We start from the raw sequence: 17,176 nt of genomic DNA on the forward strand, positions 1-17,176 counted from the left end.
GGGCGTAACATAACATTTATGTTAATGTTAATTAATGTTGTTAATGCTATTGTTAAGATAAGATGTTAAGATTAATGCTGTTGTTGTTAATTAATTAACATATTAGTTAGTTTTAGTTATTAGTTATAGTTATAATATTTATCTTTATTTTCATATTTATCTTTATAAGATAAGAATAAAAACAATAAGTTGTTATTATTATTTATATATATATATATATATATTATTACTATCTATTATTTTATTTTATTATTATTATTTTTGTTATATTGTTATGTAGTTAATTAATAGTTAGTTAGTTATAATTATTATTATTATTTAATATATGTTTATAATTATAGTTATAGTTATTACTAATAATTAATAATATTAGTTATATTATTACATTATATTATAATTATAATTATAATTATAGTTATATAGTTTTGTTATTAAGTATTATTTTAACTTTCTTATTGACTTTATTTTATTATGATGTTATTTTATTTAGATATTATTAATTTATTGCGATATTATTTTATTTAGATATTGTTAGTTGTATTATTTTATTATTATTATTGTAATATAGTTAAATAGTTTATTAGTTATTATTAATTATTAACAATTAATTAAATTATTAACAATTAGTTATAATTATAATATAATATAGTTATATAGTTTTGTTATTTGTTATTCTATTATTATATTATATAGTTATAGTTATTACCATATATATATTATTATTATATTTATATAGTTATATAGTTTTGTTATTAGTTGTTATTTTAATATTGTTATTGACTTTATTTTATTATGATGTTATTTTATTTAGATATTATTAGTTTATTAGTTTATAGTTTATTTTATTGTGGTACTATTTTAGTTATTATATTATATAATTATTATTATTGTATTTTTTATATTATTATTATTATTATTATTATTATTAGTTTGTTAGTTCTTTGTTATTTGTTATTATTATATTATTATTATTATGCATACAAAGTATAGACTATTATATTATATTATATTATTAATGTATTGTTTATGTATAGTAGACTAATTATAAATACAGATACAGATATTGATGGATATAATGTAATAAATATAGATAATAATAATATTATAGTTAATAATATAGATAATAATACTAAAATAATAATATTATTATTATTATAGTTAATAGATAGTTATTATTACTAATAGTTATTATATTATTGTTGTTATATTGTTATATTGTATAGTTATAGTTATTATTATATTATATAGTTAAATAGTTTAATTAGTTGTTAATAGTTAGTTATAATTATAGTTATGTAGTTCTGTTATTAGTTGTTATTTAGTTTATTGTGGTATTATTTTATTTAGATATTGTTAGTTGTATGTGTTATTTTTTATTGGTTATATTATATTTATTATTATTATTTTAATTTTACTTTTCATTGGTTTAGTTATTATTGTTATTTTTATTAGTATTATATTATTATTATTATTATTATTATTGTTATTAGCTTAGTTATTATTCCATTTATTATTAGTTTATTGTGGTATTGTTATTTTAATTGGTTTAATTTTTATTTTATTTTGATTGGTTTAGTTTATTATTATTTTATTAGTATAGATATATATATATATATAAAACTAATAATAATAATAATAATATAAATAATCATAATAATATTATGATATAAAATAATAATAATAATAATAATATAAAATAATTAGTTATAGTTGTAGTGAATAGTAATTAATAGTTAATAGTTAGTTAGTGTTGCTGTTTTGTTATTTTAATTAGTTTAGTTGTTGGTTAGATATTATTGTTTGTTGTTATTATTATTATTATTATTATTATTATTAGTTTAGTTATTATTGTTATTGTTATTAGTTTAGTTGTTATTCAGTTTATTGTTATTATTATTTTATTATTAGTATATAGATATATAGATAAATAGATATAGATATAGATATAGAAGATTAGATTAAATAGATATAGATATTAGTTTATTGTTATTGTTATCTTATTTTATTATTGTTATTATCTTACTAATAAACGTTTTAGGATATGTGTTTTAAGACATGGAGTGAAAGGTAACTTTAAGATATGTGGAGCTAAATTATAATAATATTAATAATACTACTAGTATATATTACTCATGACTTTCATTATTGATAGATAGAACTATCCTTTGCCTCACTAATTGCGATTCGTGGGGCATTATTAAACTTAGAAAGTTATTTAGTGTGTGAGCTATATTTTTATTGGCATCATACAAACTTAGGTCTAATACACGTGTATTTTATGGAGTGGAAGGTTTTGTAGTAATTTTATAAGATATATATATGTATAATATTATATTATATTACTATTTACTTATTCATGGTCGTGACTTACATTATTGAGAGGTACAACTATCCTTCAAAACTCATTGCGATTTGTGGGGTTGGCATGGATATAATAACCCTTCATGGCATTAAAAATCCGTTATTGACGTTTTTAAACTTAGGAGATTGTTTAGTGTGTGAATTATAGTTTTATTGGCAGGCGTGGGGAATGTTGCATTGTCCTGGGGCATGATTTTCTAAGAAAGGATATTGATGTGCACCATGCAACGTTAGGTACACCACTTAAAATACCAACTCACTGGTCATTATGGCGTTGGCTTTGATCCTTGACTTTTCTCATTATGCAAGGGGGGTTTTGCATCATGAAATGGATACATCCATTGTGACAAAAAGCCTAATCTCTCAGCTAGGGAGCCATGAGAATTTGCTTGAAATAATCCAAATGCATCTTAAAGACCCACTTGAGTCCTATGTGTGGGATAAACAAATTGAAACCTCACTCTAGATGCTACTTACTATAGCAAATTCTATTGTAGTCAATCATATGGTCTAATGCATGTATGCTTAAATTTAATGCATTGGAAGTTAATCTAATGTCAACTAGGATTTTCCATTGTTTCTAATTTTTAAGATAAGATAAGAATAGTTGATATGCACCTTGATGTTGATGCATGTGTTTTGCTCAGCATGGAGGACAAAAATGTGTTTGTAGCAAATGTTGTGCAGTGCACTCCCAATGTGCAAATGAATATGTGCAAAGAGAAAGAGGTTATAAGGAAGAAGGTAGTTCGTCGTGCACTCAGGCATGTTGGAGGATATGAAAGTTTTGTTAGTTTCTTGAGAGTCATTCATCGCTTGGATGGGCTTGAGAAGCAAGTAAAGGCACTATTTCGACGTCAAAGGGCTTCGGTTTCTCTTGGTGAGAGCATTGATAGCCGTCTACAGAGGATTGAGAGAATTTTGGAGGAGAAATACGAAGGAAACCTTTGTGATGGGGTGAGGATACAGGATGAGTTGGAAGAAATCAAGGGTTACATAAGGGAGATATATGACCATGTCCGAAAGTATTGGCCACGTATTAGATCCTTGGATGATCATGATGAGAAGATGAAAGATCTTATTGACAGTGCTGGTCATATAGAGGATGGCGTATGTGAGTTAATTGCTCACAAGAATGAAAATGTTTCCCTTGATGTGCAACTTACTTCTTTGAAAGTCTCTTAATAGGCTTTCGAAAATATTAACCCAAATGAATCACTGTGTGGGGTCATTCCCTTTCACTCGAGAGCATTGCCCTTGATGTGCAACTTGCTTCTTTCAAAGTTTATCTAGATAGGTTTTTGGCAATGTTAACTTGGATGAGTCACTACTGCATAAGCACATCCTTGAAAATCTCCATTTTGAAAAACATTGTCTATCTCTTCCAAATTGAAAATCGCCACATAATTGATATATATAATCTTTGCAAGACTTTTTAAATGAGTTGTGTTTTATTCAATTGATGAAAATCTCCATTTTAAAAAACATTGTCTATCTCTTCCAATTTATTAAGATTTTTTTATCTCATTTTAATAGTTTATATTTCTATATTTTCACCTTGGTATTCATTCGTCTTTGAGCATCGAACACATTTGGATCTTTAACGCATTCGAGCCTTTGGCAAGACCTATGTATGGTTCTAGATGAATGAACATCCATTAGTAGGGCTTGCACAGAGAGAGAGAGAGAGAGAGAGAGAGAGAGAGAGAGAGAGAGAGAGAGAGAGAGAGAGAGAGAGAGAGAGAGAGAGAGAGAGAGGAGGTGAGGCATGGCTATATATGCATTTGGTTATGCATGTTGGGCTTAATACATGTGTATTCTTTCACTTTCGAGTCTAGGATATCATCGAGACTAACATGTCTTCAAGTTTGAGTGATGCTTGCTAGGCCTTTGGTGAGTGTCGTGTGCACACGTGGATGAATGGACATCCATTAGAGAGGGGAATCATTAATTGACTTTTGGCGAGCATTGTGTATGTATGTGCTCATGCATGATTATTTACACATGTGTTCATGCATGACTATTCTTTTGTCTTTGAGTCCAAGTCACTTTCGATTTAGGGTTTTCAGTTGGAAATGTGTTTGTCTTCAATGGCTTTGAGATTTCTCTATTGGGACTCTTATACTCTATTGAAAGTTTCATGTAGTCATCATGGAACAAAGCAAAGCTATGGATGATGTTCCAGACATAATGCATTCGACTCCATTGAATGCAATTGATTTGGTTGAATCAAAGAAAATAACCACAACATCATCTCTTCGACGCTTGCCTGCTTGGAGCCGTTCGCATGGGTATGGGAGATAGTTATTCTAATAATTGTATTTTCGCCAAGGTATTGTGTTCTTTTTGGGGAGATAGTCAGTTGTGTATTTTGTTGCAGCCAAAATGTGGAGTTTAATAGAGTGAATAAAGTTAATGTGCGAAAGATGAAAGAAGTGGCGAGGCAACAAGGAGGGCATGTTAGTAAATCCACAAGGACATCAACGATCCGAAGAAACACAAAGGCTGCTTCAAGTTCTTTGGAGTTTAAACGCCTCGAGACCAAGATGAATGAGTTGATGGAATTGTAGACGAGTTTATCCACACACGTCGATCATACACTTGCTATTTACTCTGCAAAGTCGCATGAACAAGCTAAAGGTTTGTATGGTGTTGTGTGCGAGACAAAGCACACCCGAAGTGTTCTTCAACAAGTCTCGAGTGGTTTGGGTGGTGAAGTGAGGGAACTTTCAGCAATTGTCTCTGAGACAAGCAGATTGATGAATTTGTTGTTGAATGATATGTGGGCATCGTTTCGGGGGCTTGGAGATGACCACGAGCCTGTGATTTGCCAGAGGGGTTGTCGATTACCATTCTTGCATATTCAAATGAATGTTAATAGGTTCAATGCCTTGCTACAACAATTGAGTCGTCAAATGAACGGTCCCAATTGAGGAGGACTTGCTTGGTTGAGGCTTATGATCTATTATCGTCTCGCTTATATCTTACTTGAAAGTGCTTGGACCAATGTTTTTTTTGTGATGATGTGTGCTTCCTTTTTGTGAAGCTTATATTGGTTTTAATGTAACGATGTGATACCTCTTTCTTGAGGTTTGATCTGTATAAAGAATTATTATGTCTTGCAATGTGGATACAACTTTTTTTATATTTGTAGTGTAGTGCATGCGAGAGTAATATTCTCTTACTGTATGGTCTAATTATAATTGTAATGTTTCAATATTCACCTCTCTCTCTCTCTCTCTCTCTCTCTCTCTCTCTCTCTCTCTCTCTCTCTCTCTCTCTCTCTCTCTCTCTCTCTCTCTCTCTCTCTTCAACATTTGGATGAAGGTTATGATCTATTGTTGTCTCGCTTATGAAGATATTGAAATGCTTGGGCCACTGCTTTTTTTGTGATAATGTGTGCTTTCTTTTTTTGTAACGAGACTAAATTGAGTAAACTGTATTGGGTATCTACAGTGTGGTGTGATGTCTCTTTCTTGGCGCTTGATTTGTACAAAGAATTATTATTATTATTATCATGTCAAACAATGTGGATATATAACTTTATTCATTTCTGTGGTGTAATGCATGTGAGTAATATTATCTAATTGCATGGTCTAATTGTAATATTCTCTCTCTCCCCTCTCTCTCTCTCTCTCTCTCTCTCTCTCCAGTGTTTGGTTCAATTTATTGGGGAGCTTCAATCTATGATGCATTATTCTCTCTTTTAAAGAGTTTGTAAACATTGATCGCATTTATAATTCTATGTATGTGTCCATTGTCTCTTTGTTGAGGTTTGACCTATATTTTATTTATAGATAGAATTATTATGTCTTGCAATCTAGAGAGAAAACTTCATTGATTTTTGCAATGTAGTAAGTATCAAAGAGTAATATTCTCTATAAAATACTTGGATATGGACATCTCTCTCTCTCTCTCTCTCTCTCTCTCTCTCTCCCAATATTAGTTTCAATGTCTAGGAACTTACTATGGATTGGAATAAAATTGTGTATTCTTTCTCTTTTCAAGAGTTTGTAAATATTAAATACATTTTTATTTTTAAGTATATTGCCTCTTTCTTGAGGTTTGATCTATAGAACTCTTTAAGTTTACCTTATTAACTGTCGATAATCTGATCTCTTTCAATCCCCTTGGTATACATACATAATCATTCGGGCAAAACATGACCGGAGGGGGTATGAAGAGATGTGTTCTACTATAGTTAAGTGTCAGAACGTTTTGCAAGGAGGGGCTCTAAATCATGATAGCTTGATTCGTGAGGGACTTCACAATTTGATTGAGCAGCAATTTGCTAATGATTATAATTGTGATGCTAAAAATCACCAAAACCTAGGAAATCCTGTGATTAATGAGTCATGTGTCAATAATGCTCCAACCTTTAGTCCTCGAAATTGATGTTTTTGCTCCATTTTATATGCTTTGCATGCAATGGATATTCATCCTGCAACTACAATATTGCTATTTCAAGACCCAATTGTGCATTCCATGGGGAGTCTTTCTGAGATGTGTGAGCGATGTTTGGCTAAATTGTGGAGATGTGAGGCTCAAGTGCAAGGGTCAGTTTTGTTTGGTAAGCATTGTTGTCGAAATGGAAAAGTAATGTTGCCATAGTTGCAATATCCACCATAGCTATTGCATGATTTGTTGCGTGATATGCATCCTCAAAGCTAAGTATTTAAAAATATTATATGAGCATATAATAGTGCTCTTGCATTTGTGTCACTTGGTGCTAATATTGATGAGCTTTTGTCTGTTGTGGGAAATTCTTATACCTTTAGAGTGCATGGCTCCATTTATCATCGTATAGGCCCTTTTATTCCTAATGTGCAATGACAGGAAAGGCCAAGGTTTGCACAACTTTATGTTTATGATACTGAGCATGAGTTATCTAATCGGTTGGATGTTATGCCTAATTTATTGCCAAACTTGCTTGGGGAGCTTCAGTCTATGATGCATCAACACAATGCATATGCACAAGCTTTTAGATCCGTGGGTATGCAATTGCAAAACAATCCCTTGCATGATTTGAGAATGATTATTTTTGGGGTTCAACATGCTAATAGACAATACTCAGCTCCAGGGAACTGAGGTTGCTATTTCAAACTTGCATAGGGTATATATGCCAATGCTATACGTTCTTCTTTTTCCTATGGGTGATGATGGTTGGCATGTAAAGCTACCTTATAGTGGTGTTAATGTTCCAATTAATATACATGGATTGTCTAATAAAGACTGTGTTACTTAGATGCAATTTTATGCATTTCGACTACGTGCGTGAGGACACTGAGGTGTGCATGTTGTGGGGTGGTCGATTGTTGCAACAATTTATTGTTGATGCTTATTGTAGTATAGAGCAATATAGGTTAGCTTGGTGTCGTCAAAATCAATCAGTTTTACGCTCGAAAGTTTATAAGGGCTTAGCAGATATGGTGGGAGTGATGGATGATGAGTCAGTGGGGATTATTGGTGCCTCTATTGGTAAAAGGGTGGTTTTGCCGTCTTCTTTTACTGGTGGGCCAAGACACATGTATCAGTTGTATCAAGATGCCATGGCTATAGTGCGGAGTAAGGAAAAACCTGATCTATTTATAACGATGACATGTAATCCAAAGTGGTTAGAGATAACTAATGCTTTGTTGCCTGGACAGACTGCTTATGATCGTCCTGATTTGATTGCTTGGGTATTCCATAAAAAACATGCTGATATGATGCATACATTGTTGAAAAGAAATTTGTTTGGGAATGTTGCAGGCTATGTTAGTGTGATTGAGTTTCAAAAGCGGGGGCTACCACATTCTCATACTTTGCTAATTTTGGAGCACCCTTTTAAACCCTCTGAAGCATGCCATTATGATAGATTTGTTTGTGCTGAGTTTCCTAATAAAGCAAATTTTTCAGCTTTGTTTGAAACTATCTCAAAATGCAATGTCCATGGTCCTTGTGGTGCAATGAATCCCAAGAGCCCTTGCATGTGCAATGGTCGATGCACTAAAAATTTTCGTCGGAGGTTTGTGAATGTAACAACTGTTGATAGCTCTGGCTATCCTGTTTATAGAAGACGAGATGATGGAAAGACGGTCACAATAAAGGATAATACTATTGATAATCGATGGATTGTTCCATACAATCCGTACTTGAGTAAAAAATACAATGCACATATAAATGTTGAGGTATGCTCAATGGTGGCAACTGTTAAGTATTTGTATAAGTATATATACAAGGGACATGATCATGCAACTATTAAATTTTTTGTTGGAAACTCAGGGTTAAATGGTACGACCTTTCTGAAGTGGATGAGATTGAGAGTTATTTAGATGCACGGTATGTTTCTGCTTTGGAAGCATGTTGGCGAATATATGACTATGCATTGCACAATGAGAAGCCTGATATACAGCAGTTGCAGGTGCACTTGCCTGATGAGAATTATGTGGTGTTTCAAGATACAGACAATATATCAGATGTTATGCAGAATGAAGATATTAGAAAAACTACTCTTACGGAATGGTTTGTGTGCAATCATATTCATCTAGAGGCTCGAGCTATTCGGTATCAAGACTTCCCGGTGTATTGGATATGGAATGCAAAACGAAAGGTATGGACGAAGAGAAAGCGTGGAAATACATGTGGTCGAATATACTTTGTGCCGCCTACATCTGGTGAGAGTTATTACTTGCGAATGCTCTTGACAGTGTCTTGAGGATGTATGCCCTTTGATGATTTGTGTACTGTTGGCAACATGGTGTACAACACCTTTAAGGAAGCCTGCATTGTAAAGGGCATGTTAAAGGGTGATGATGAGTGTGTTGTGTGCTTGGAAGAGGCTGCATCTGTACAAATTGGTGCCCAGTTGCGTGCTTTGTTTGCTGTAATTTTGGTCTTCTATGAGCGTGCGTAGCTTGGTCAGCTCTGGGATAGGTTTATGTCACCAATGGTGGAGGATATTTTGTATAAGTTACAGCTAGAGCATGTGCATGTATCTTTTGCACTTCTATAACAAGAGGCATCAAAGAGGGCTTTATTGCATCTTCAGGATCTTTTGTGACAGCATGGGCAAAGATTGTCTGACTTTGATGGATTGCCAGAACCTCATCGAACAGATTCTCAGTTGTGTGCTAACTCTCTTTTAAAAGATGAATATGCATATGATATACTAGAGCAACGTAGAGTTTGTGTTTGTATGACGGACAGAGGGTTGCACATAATACAGTTATAGGTGCCATTGGTGGAAACTTTGGGGATGTTTTTTTTTGGGATGGTCCCGGTGGGTTTGGAAAGACATTTCTTTACAAGTGTTTGCTTGCTACGTTCCGCAGTGATTGTCATATAGCATTAGCAACGGCATCATCTAGCATTGTTGCTTTGCTTTTGCAGGGTGGTCGTACTGCTTACTCGAGGTTTAAAATTCCATTGGATCTATGTAATCGATCCACATGTAATATTCCTGTTCAGAGCGATCTTGCTCAACTGTTCAGACAGTCGAGCCTTATTTTATGGGATGAGGCTCCCATGATGCACAGGTTTGCATTTGAAGCTGTTGATAAAACTTTAAGAGATATTATGAGCTGTGATAAACCATTTGGTGAAAAGGTTACTTTGCTTGGGGGTGATTTTAGGCAAATCCTGCCCGTTGTGATGAAGGGATCTCGTGAAGATATTGCTAATGTGGCACTATGTTACTCTCATTTATGGCAGTATGTTAAGGTGCTAAGGTGTCTGGGAATATGAGGATGTCAACCGCTGGTGGTGTAATGGATAATGGATTTGTTGGTTGGATTCAAGGGATAGGGGATGGAGTGGGTATTACGGAGAATTGTGATAAGTTACATATTCCATAGAGCATAGTATTGAAAGGGTGCTCTATTGAAACCTTGGTTAATAGTGTGTACGGTGAAGTGTCCAGGGTGAGAGACTTTGGGGCATATTTCAGTGAGCGTGCTATACTTGCAGCGAGGAACACAGAGGTGGCTTCTTTGAATCATTGTGTATTGCAATCGATGCCAGGAGAAGTTATACAGTACTATAGTGTGGATTCAATTACAGAGACGGGTGATAGCTCATTTTTATACTTTGTAGAGTATTTAAATACACTGGATCTTGGAGGTGGATTTCCTCCCCATCTATTGCTGCTAAAGATGAATGCACGTATTATTCTGCTTAGGAACTTAAATCCAGCAAAAGGTTTATGTAATGGTACACGGTTGATGTGTAAGGCATTCAATAAAAATGTGATAGATGTTGAGATAATAACAGGGACAAATGTAGGGGAACGAGTTTTTATTCATAGGATCACTTTTATTCCTAGCACCTTGCAATTTTCGTTTGGTATGAGGCGGAGGCAATTTCCTATTCGACTGGCGTTTGCTATGACGATCAATAAGTCGCAAGGCCAAACATTGTCTATTGTTGGTCTTTACTTAAAGACACCAATATTTACACATGGACAATTGTATGTTGCATTTTCAAGGGTGAAATCCTCATGTGGTGTGAGGGTGTTATTGGATGAGGATGGAAGCACTATGAATGTCACGATGAACATTGTATACAAGGAGGTACTTCAGAAGATGCAATGAGGTGCATTGCTTTTTTGCAAAGATGCATACGGAGATGAATTTTTTGGAGGGTGGAAGATATGCTTGCATTTTTTCAGAGATGTATCTATTGAATTTTGATGGCTTTGTAGTACTTGCTTGGTATGTATGTGAAATGGCCTCGGTTGGCATATACTCGATGGTAATTGAGTATATATTCCCTACACTGTATATAAGTGTTTGCTTGACTTTTGTAGATGCCTATTCCAAGCTGGGGTTATTATCCAGCTTCTGAGTATCAGAAGGAATTGCAGTGTATCTTACGCGCAGTGACAACGCATGATATTATAAGAAGAACACTTGCAAGGGTCATTGAGCATTTGTATGATGATGTCAACATAGAGATTTTACTTCCAGTTTTTATTGAGGTGGTGCATTGTGGGTATACTCAGTGCTTTCGAGTGCATATGGGTGAAGCTGAGCAGGAAAAGAGGTTTCGGTGATCTCACACAGATAGAATACCGAGGGGGTGGCCGGCATATGAATTTAAGGATCTCAGTTGTTTTATGACGCTACATCAAGCTGTGACAATGTCTGCCAAGTGGTTTGCAAATGTTAAGCCAGGTATTGTTATTCCAATGTTAAGTGATCTTTGTCGATTGTTGGATGTATTCACGTTTATGGTGTGGGCTTTTAAAAATTTAGACGCAAGAAAGAGAGGAAAGACTATCATGTCCCTGTACCATCACCGGGACAAAAAGTGGCAATGGGACTTGCTTCACCTGAGCATGCTATGTTGGAGAATGGAAATTTTCCCAGTGATTCCTCAAAGAAAAGAAAGATTCATTTTGGTTAGGCCCTATGGAAAGTTTCAACATTTTTGTAGTGTTTGGATGTAGATGTATATGTGTAATCAAGAAGTGGTACTTTGTGGTTTGTTGATACTTGGATTTATGGTACAAAGTTTTCGGCTCTAGAGCAAGATTTGGTTTTGGGCTTTGCTTCACCTATTTGTATTTGATGCTTGGATATGCTTACACTTTGTGGTTCATTTCAGCGTAGCAATGTTATTTCTGATTACATTGAATGATCATGTAGAGCTACTTCTAGCTATTGCACATAGCAAGTATGGATGCAACTGCAATATTGGTACATGGTCATTACATGTATATATATAAGTCTATGTACTCCTAGATGCATGTTTGGCCTTTTGTACATGCGTGTAAGAGAGAGAGAGAGAGAGAGAGAGAGAGAGAGAGAGAGAGAGAGAGGGAGGGAGGGAGGGAGGGCGTGAGTGAATGAGTGTGAATAGAGGAGGGGAGAGGTGTAAAAGGGGTGAGAGAGAGAGGGTAGAGGAGAGGGGTAAAAGAGGGGAGGGAGTGAGAGGTGACAAGGGGGGAGGGAGGAAGAGATAGAGGTTGTGGAGGGAAAAGAAAGATAACAAGGGAGGAGGGAGGGAATGAGGATGATAGATGTGAGAAAGAGAGATGGGTAACAAATGGAGGGGGGGTGAAGATAGGTAGGGAGAGGGATAGAGAGAATATGGTAAGGAAGCATATAGTTTCTTGCACTCAAGGATACAAAATATGCATTTTGTATATCTTTTGTTTATGGTTTGGTGCAATGTTATTTCCAATTGCAACATCCAAGGATCGTATAGAGCTACTTCTAGGTATCATGCAAAGTACGTATGGGTAAAGTTTACTAGTTTGGTGTATAAAAGGCGTTGTATACATATGTGAATCTCTATACACCTAGATGCAAATGCATATCTATCCTTTTATGCATGTGTACATGAGAGAGAGAGAGAGAGAGAGAGAGAGAGAGAGAGAGAGAGAGAGAGTGTGTGTGTGTGTGTGTGAAAATATAGGGAGAGATGTAAAAATTGTGTGGGAGAGGGGTCGCAAACAAAGGAGAGGCATAGACTAGGGGAGGGAGGAATACATTGTGAATATACTTAGCGTTTTCAAGTGCATATGGGTGAAGCTGAACAGGATAAAAGGTTTTGACGATCTCACATTGATAGAGTACCAAGAGAGTGGGCGATGTATGAATCTAAGGACCTTGATTATTTTGTGACCCTGTATCAAGCTATGACAAAGCCTACCGAGTGGTTTGCGGATGTTAGGCCAGGTATTGTTATTTTAATGTTAAGTAGTCTTTGTTGGTTGTTAGATGTGCTTACATTAACATTGTGGGCTTCTAAAATTTTAGGTGCAAGAAAGAGAGGAAATACTATTATGTCCCTTGTACTATCAATAAGACGAAGAGTGGCGATCGGACTTGCTTCGCCTAGCCATGCTATATTGGAGAGTGAAAAATTTCCCAGTTATTTCTCAAAGAAAAGAAAGCTTCGTTTTGGTTAGACCCTATGGGAACTGTAAATTTCTTTGTAACATTTGGATGTAGATGCATAGGCACAATCAAAGAGTGACACTTTGTGGTTTGTTGATACTTGAAATTGTGGTGCAAGGTTATTGGTGCAGTCTTTAGAAGAAACTTTGGTTTCAGGCTTTGCTTCACCTATGTGGGTTATTAATACTGAGAATTTGCATGCAATGCTTGGACAAACTTAAATTTGTGGTGTGGTTCATACATCTTTTATTTGTGGTTCATTTCACTGTAGCAATGTTATTTCTCATTGTAGCATCCAAGGATACAAGTTGTTTCTAATTGTTGTGCAAAGCAAGTATAGATACAAGTTTATAAATTTGGTGCATGGTCATTGCATGTATATATGAGTCTATGTACTCCTTGATGCAAATGCATATTTGGCCTTTTATACATGTGTAAGAGAGAGAGAGAGAGAGAGAGAGAGAGAGAGAGAGAGAGAGTGTGTGTGTGAGTGAGTGTGGATACAGAGGAGGGAAGTGTGAATGGGGTGAGAGATAGAGCGGTTGTGAGTAGAGAAGAATAAAGCATGTGATGTTTTTGTGATAGCATTACCCACTCTGCAATAGGGAAGTGACGCACGGCAGCTTTACTTCCCTTGCATCCCGCTTTGTCGCAAAACGGGATAGCGTTCCTTGCGTACGAAGCGCTAGCATAGTACCAGCTTCACTTCCCTTGCACCTCACTTTGCCGCGAAGCGGGATAGCGTTCCTTACGCGCGAAACGCGAGTTTAATACAATGTGACGCGCTACTGTTTTGCATGAAAGTCTTAGAAAAGTTGGCGTCTGGGGGAAGGGGGGAAGAAAAAACAGGTGGAGGTATCTATCTCTCTCTCTCTCTCTCTCTCTCGCTGTGTTCTGTGTTTGAAACCGATCGGCCTTTGAGATTTCTGCTATAGCCTCGGCTGCGCTGCCCTTGGCTGTACCACAGCACAGCGCCGATAATATGGCTGCTGCATCATCAACGGCCAGTGAAGAAGACGAAATATTGCGGAACATGGTGATCCCGGAGTATCTTTTGGCGGAAGGTGAAGCCAAGGCCGTGGTCGAAGAAGGGTCCTGGGCTCATCCTCCTACTCCCAAGTACCCGGTTCTCGTCTTCATCAACTCCAAGAGTGGGGGACAACGAGGCCGCCTCCTCTTCCAGCCGTTCAAAAGTCTGCTCACCCCATCGCAGGTGCGTTCCTTCCTCAGCTTCTTTGCAACCATTTTCTTTTCTTGAAACTTCTACAAAAATACCGGAAACTACTTGCAATTTAGCTTACAACTGGCAAAGAGCAAGAAATCACCTGTAATCTGCCAAAGCGAGAAGAAGACATGACAGAAAAGTTATGGAAATCAGGCCGTCCTGCCTAAACATAGTGTGAATTTTCAGCTGCGTTGAGTTATGCTTTTGATAAAACATGGACAGTGCAGCTTTCATCTCATTGCCAAAGTGTATTTCTAGTCAGTCTCACCAACAGAATTATATTTCATACATAAGGTTTCTCATGGATGTGGTCTGCATGGCTTCATCTCAATATTATGTTTATGGGATTTTTATACGGGACTTCCGAGGGCTGTTTCATACTTCAGATCGTGTGTATGAAAGGGAAATTTCCAAGAAGATAAAACGGTTCCCATTCTTGAGTCTTAAGGGCGCATATATGAAAACATAGGCAGTAGGCTGGAGAATATTCTTCGATTGGAAACTGATGTTTGTGCCATTCCTTATCAGTGCCATAAACCATGCAATTTCTAGGACTTTTCAACAAACTTATGCAGTGTGACAAGCACTTTCAGAGACGTATAAAATTTATTTTGTTGTTGATTTTAATTACAGGTGTATGATCTACATGAAATTCAGCCCATGAAAGTACTTCATAATATTATAAACGATTTAGAGAAGCTAAGCACAGAAGGTGACAAAATGGCTGCTGCTGTCCGAGAAAACCTGAGAATCATTGTGAGAGTTTCTAAAATTAATAAACACATCAGGTCCTCATCCCTATCCCCCTTTTTTGTAGAAGATTTCTTAGCTTAATAGATAATTGGAGAAGATGCCAATATAGTCTGGCTCAAATCTAGTGCCTTTAATACATACATACTAGCAGCCACCTCAATAATTAAAAAGGGATATTGATGCAGGTTGCAGGAGGAGATGGCACAGTAGCATGGCTTTTGGGAGTGATTGGTGAAATGAAGCTGTGGCATCCACCTCCAGTTGCACCTGTTCCTCTTGGAACAGGAAACAATTTACCATACACTTTTGGATGGGTAGGCCTTCCTCATTATGGAGGTATTAGCAGTAGAGTTGCTAAAATTACATCCATGTAAGAGTTTTGGTGGTTGCTTACAGGGAAGAAGTAATATTGGAACAGATTTGAATTCAGTGAAATTGCTTTTGATCAAAGTTGCAAGAGCAAAGGCCATACAGTTTGACAGGTTCAATGTTATTTCAAAATGTCCAACTTCTCTTTGGTTAATGGAGTTGCTTTATAGACAAGTACATAGTTTACTTTGTGCTTTTATCTTCCTTAAGAGCAAGTATAATGATCTCCTACCAAGCCTAAGGATACTGAACATGACTTGGATGACTCATAGTATTTGCTTGCAAGGATGTGAAAGTGAGACGAGGGGAGTGTGAGGGTTTTGAGGTTACTTATGTGTCTTATGACAACTTGAGAATGTTGAACACAATATTATTGTCTCGTAGTTGATCGCTGCACAAAGTTGTGAAACCAAATCCTAGATGTCTGAGAGTTTTGAGAGGTTGGGAGCTTGAAAGAAATAATCCCATGACAACTTAGATGTCTCCTAGTTGATCAATTGTAAGGCTGTGAAAACAACTACACGTAGTCTTTTAAAATCAACTCCAAAATGAGTATACAAAGCATGCTCTCATAGTAAAGCAAATATCACTTAGAAGTGTTTGCATGTAATTTTATTAGTTGTCACTTAATATTAAGTTTTTTAACTATGGAATGAAAACTAGCCCTAATATATACCATAAGTTGAAGAGATATAAAGCTTTCTATGTACACGAGAGAAATGAGCTAGATAGGAAAGATCCCTCAACAACGATTGCCTTGCATCAATCTTGATAATTTTTTTTTCCAAGAAAAGAAATGTCTATTAATAACACCTTGGCAAAATGTCTATTAATAACACCTTGGCAAATAAGGTAAAATACAAAGTACAAGGCTGTATGATGACATCCCAAGCAACCTTCGCCTTGGTTCAGGCTCCCGTCTCCTTCGGACCAAATGAAGTTCTTGATAAGGCGCTTCACCTGACCGATGCATGACTTGGAGAATGCCCAATAGGAAGTGATGTACCACATAGTTGCTAGAAGGACCTAGTTGGCAATCGCTACTCTTCTTACTAGTGAGAGTCTCGTTGAGCTCCAATAAAGAAGCTTTTGTCTTATGCTTAAGAGGAGAGGTGCTAATTGTTGTTTTGAGGTAATGCCAATCCCTGCATGGCATCCAAGATATCTCACTACGGTCCTATGGGGAACCAGGTGAAATCCTCATGCGTTGCCACTCTAGTTGCCTAGTGTCACATGCTCAAAATCCATAGGACTTGTGCCAACTAATTAAGGCACCTACTGTTCTACAAAATATCTCCATGACTGATACAAAGGCCCTAAAGTTACTCTTATCCCGGTCTAGGTAGATTACTTTGTTGTCTGCAAACTCCACATCTAGAAGCTCCTCGAAGTCAAGGATGGGTAATTTTGATGACTTTGATATTTGTAGATCTCTCTCAATGAGCTTATGGCCTTTGCTACAAATAAGAACAAGAAGGGGGACTAGTGGGTAGCCCTGTCTAATTGATCTTTGATTGCTGAATCTATCTCCTCCCGCCCCACCAGTCATAACTTGGCTATGAGATGAGGAGTAAAGAGCAGCTAT

At 36.0% G+C, this 17,176-nt stretch overlaps 1 protein-coding gene across 3 annotated transcripts in view; it reads left to right on the top strand.

Moving 5' to 3' along the window:
- The first annotated feature begins 13,996 nt into the window (after window positions 1-13,996).
- The window catches only part of LOC148025172 (diacylglycerol kinase 5-like), a 154,318-nt gene continuing 151,138 nt past the window's right edge, over window positions 13,997-17,176 (top strand). Inside the window, exons 1-5 of one of the 3 annotated variants that reach the window (XM_087694937.1) lie at window positions 13,997-14,099; window positions 14,212-14,457; window positions 15,103-15,225; window positions 15,408-15,536; window positions 15,619-15,704. In XM_087694937.1, the coding sequence (XP_087551063.1) occupies window positions 14,227-14,457; window positions 15,103-15,225; window positions 15,408-15,536; window positions 15,619-15,704 (569 nt within the window). In that variant the 5' untranslated portion in view covers window positions 13,997-14,099; window positions 14,212-14,226. Of the gene's footprint in view, window positions 14,458-15,102; window positions 15,226-15,407; window positions 15,537-15,618; window positions 15,705-17,176 lie in introns of all 3 variants that reach the window. The other 2 variants (XM_087694935.1, XM_087694938.1) reach the window with 2 other exon arrangements.

This window comes from Lygodium microphyllum, chromosome 15 (assembly GCF_053477565.2).
Source record: "Lygodium microphyllum isolate KBCC chromosome 15, Lygodium_microphyllum_v1.1.10, whole genome shotgun sequence".
Lineage (NCBI taxonomy): Eukaryota > Viridiplantae > Streptophyta > Polypodiopsida > Schizaeales > Lygodiaceae > Lygodium > Lygodium microphyllum.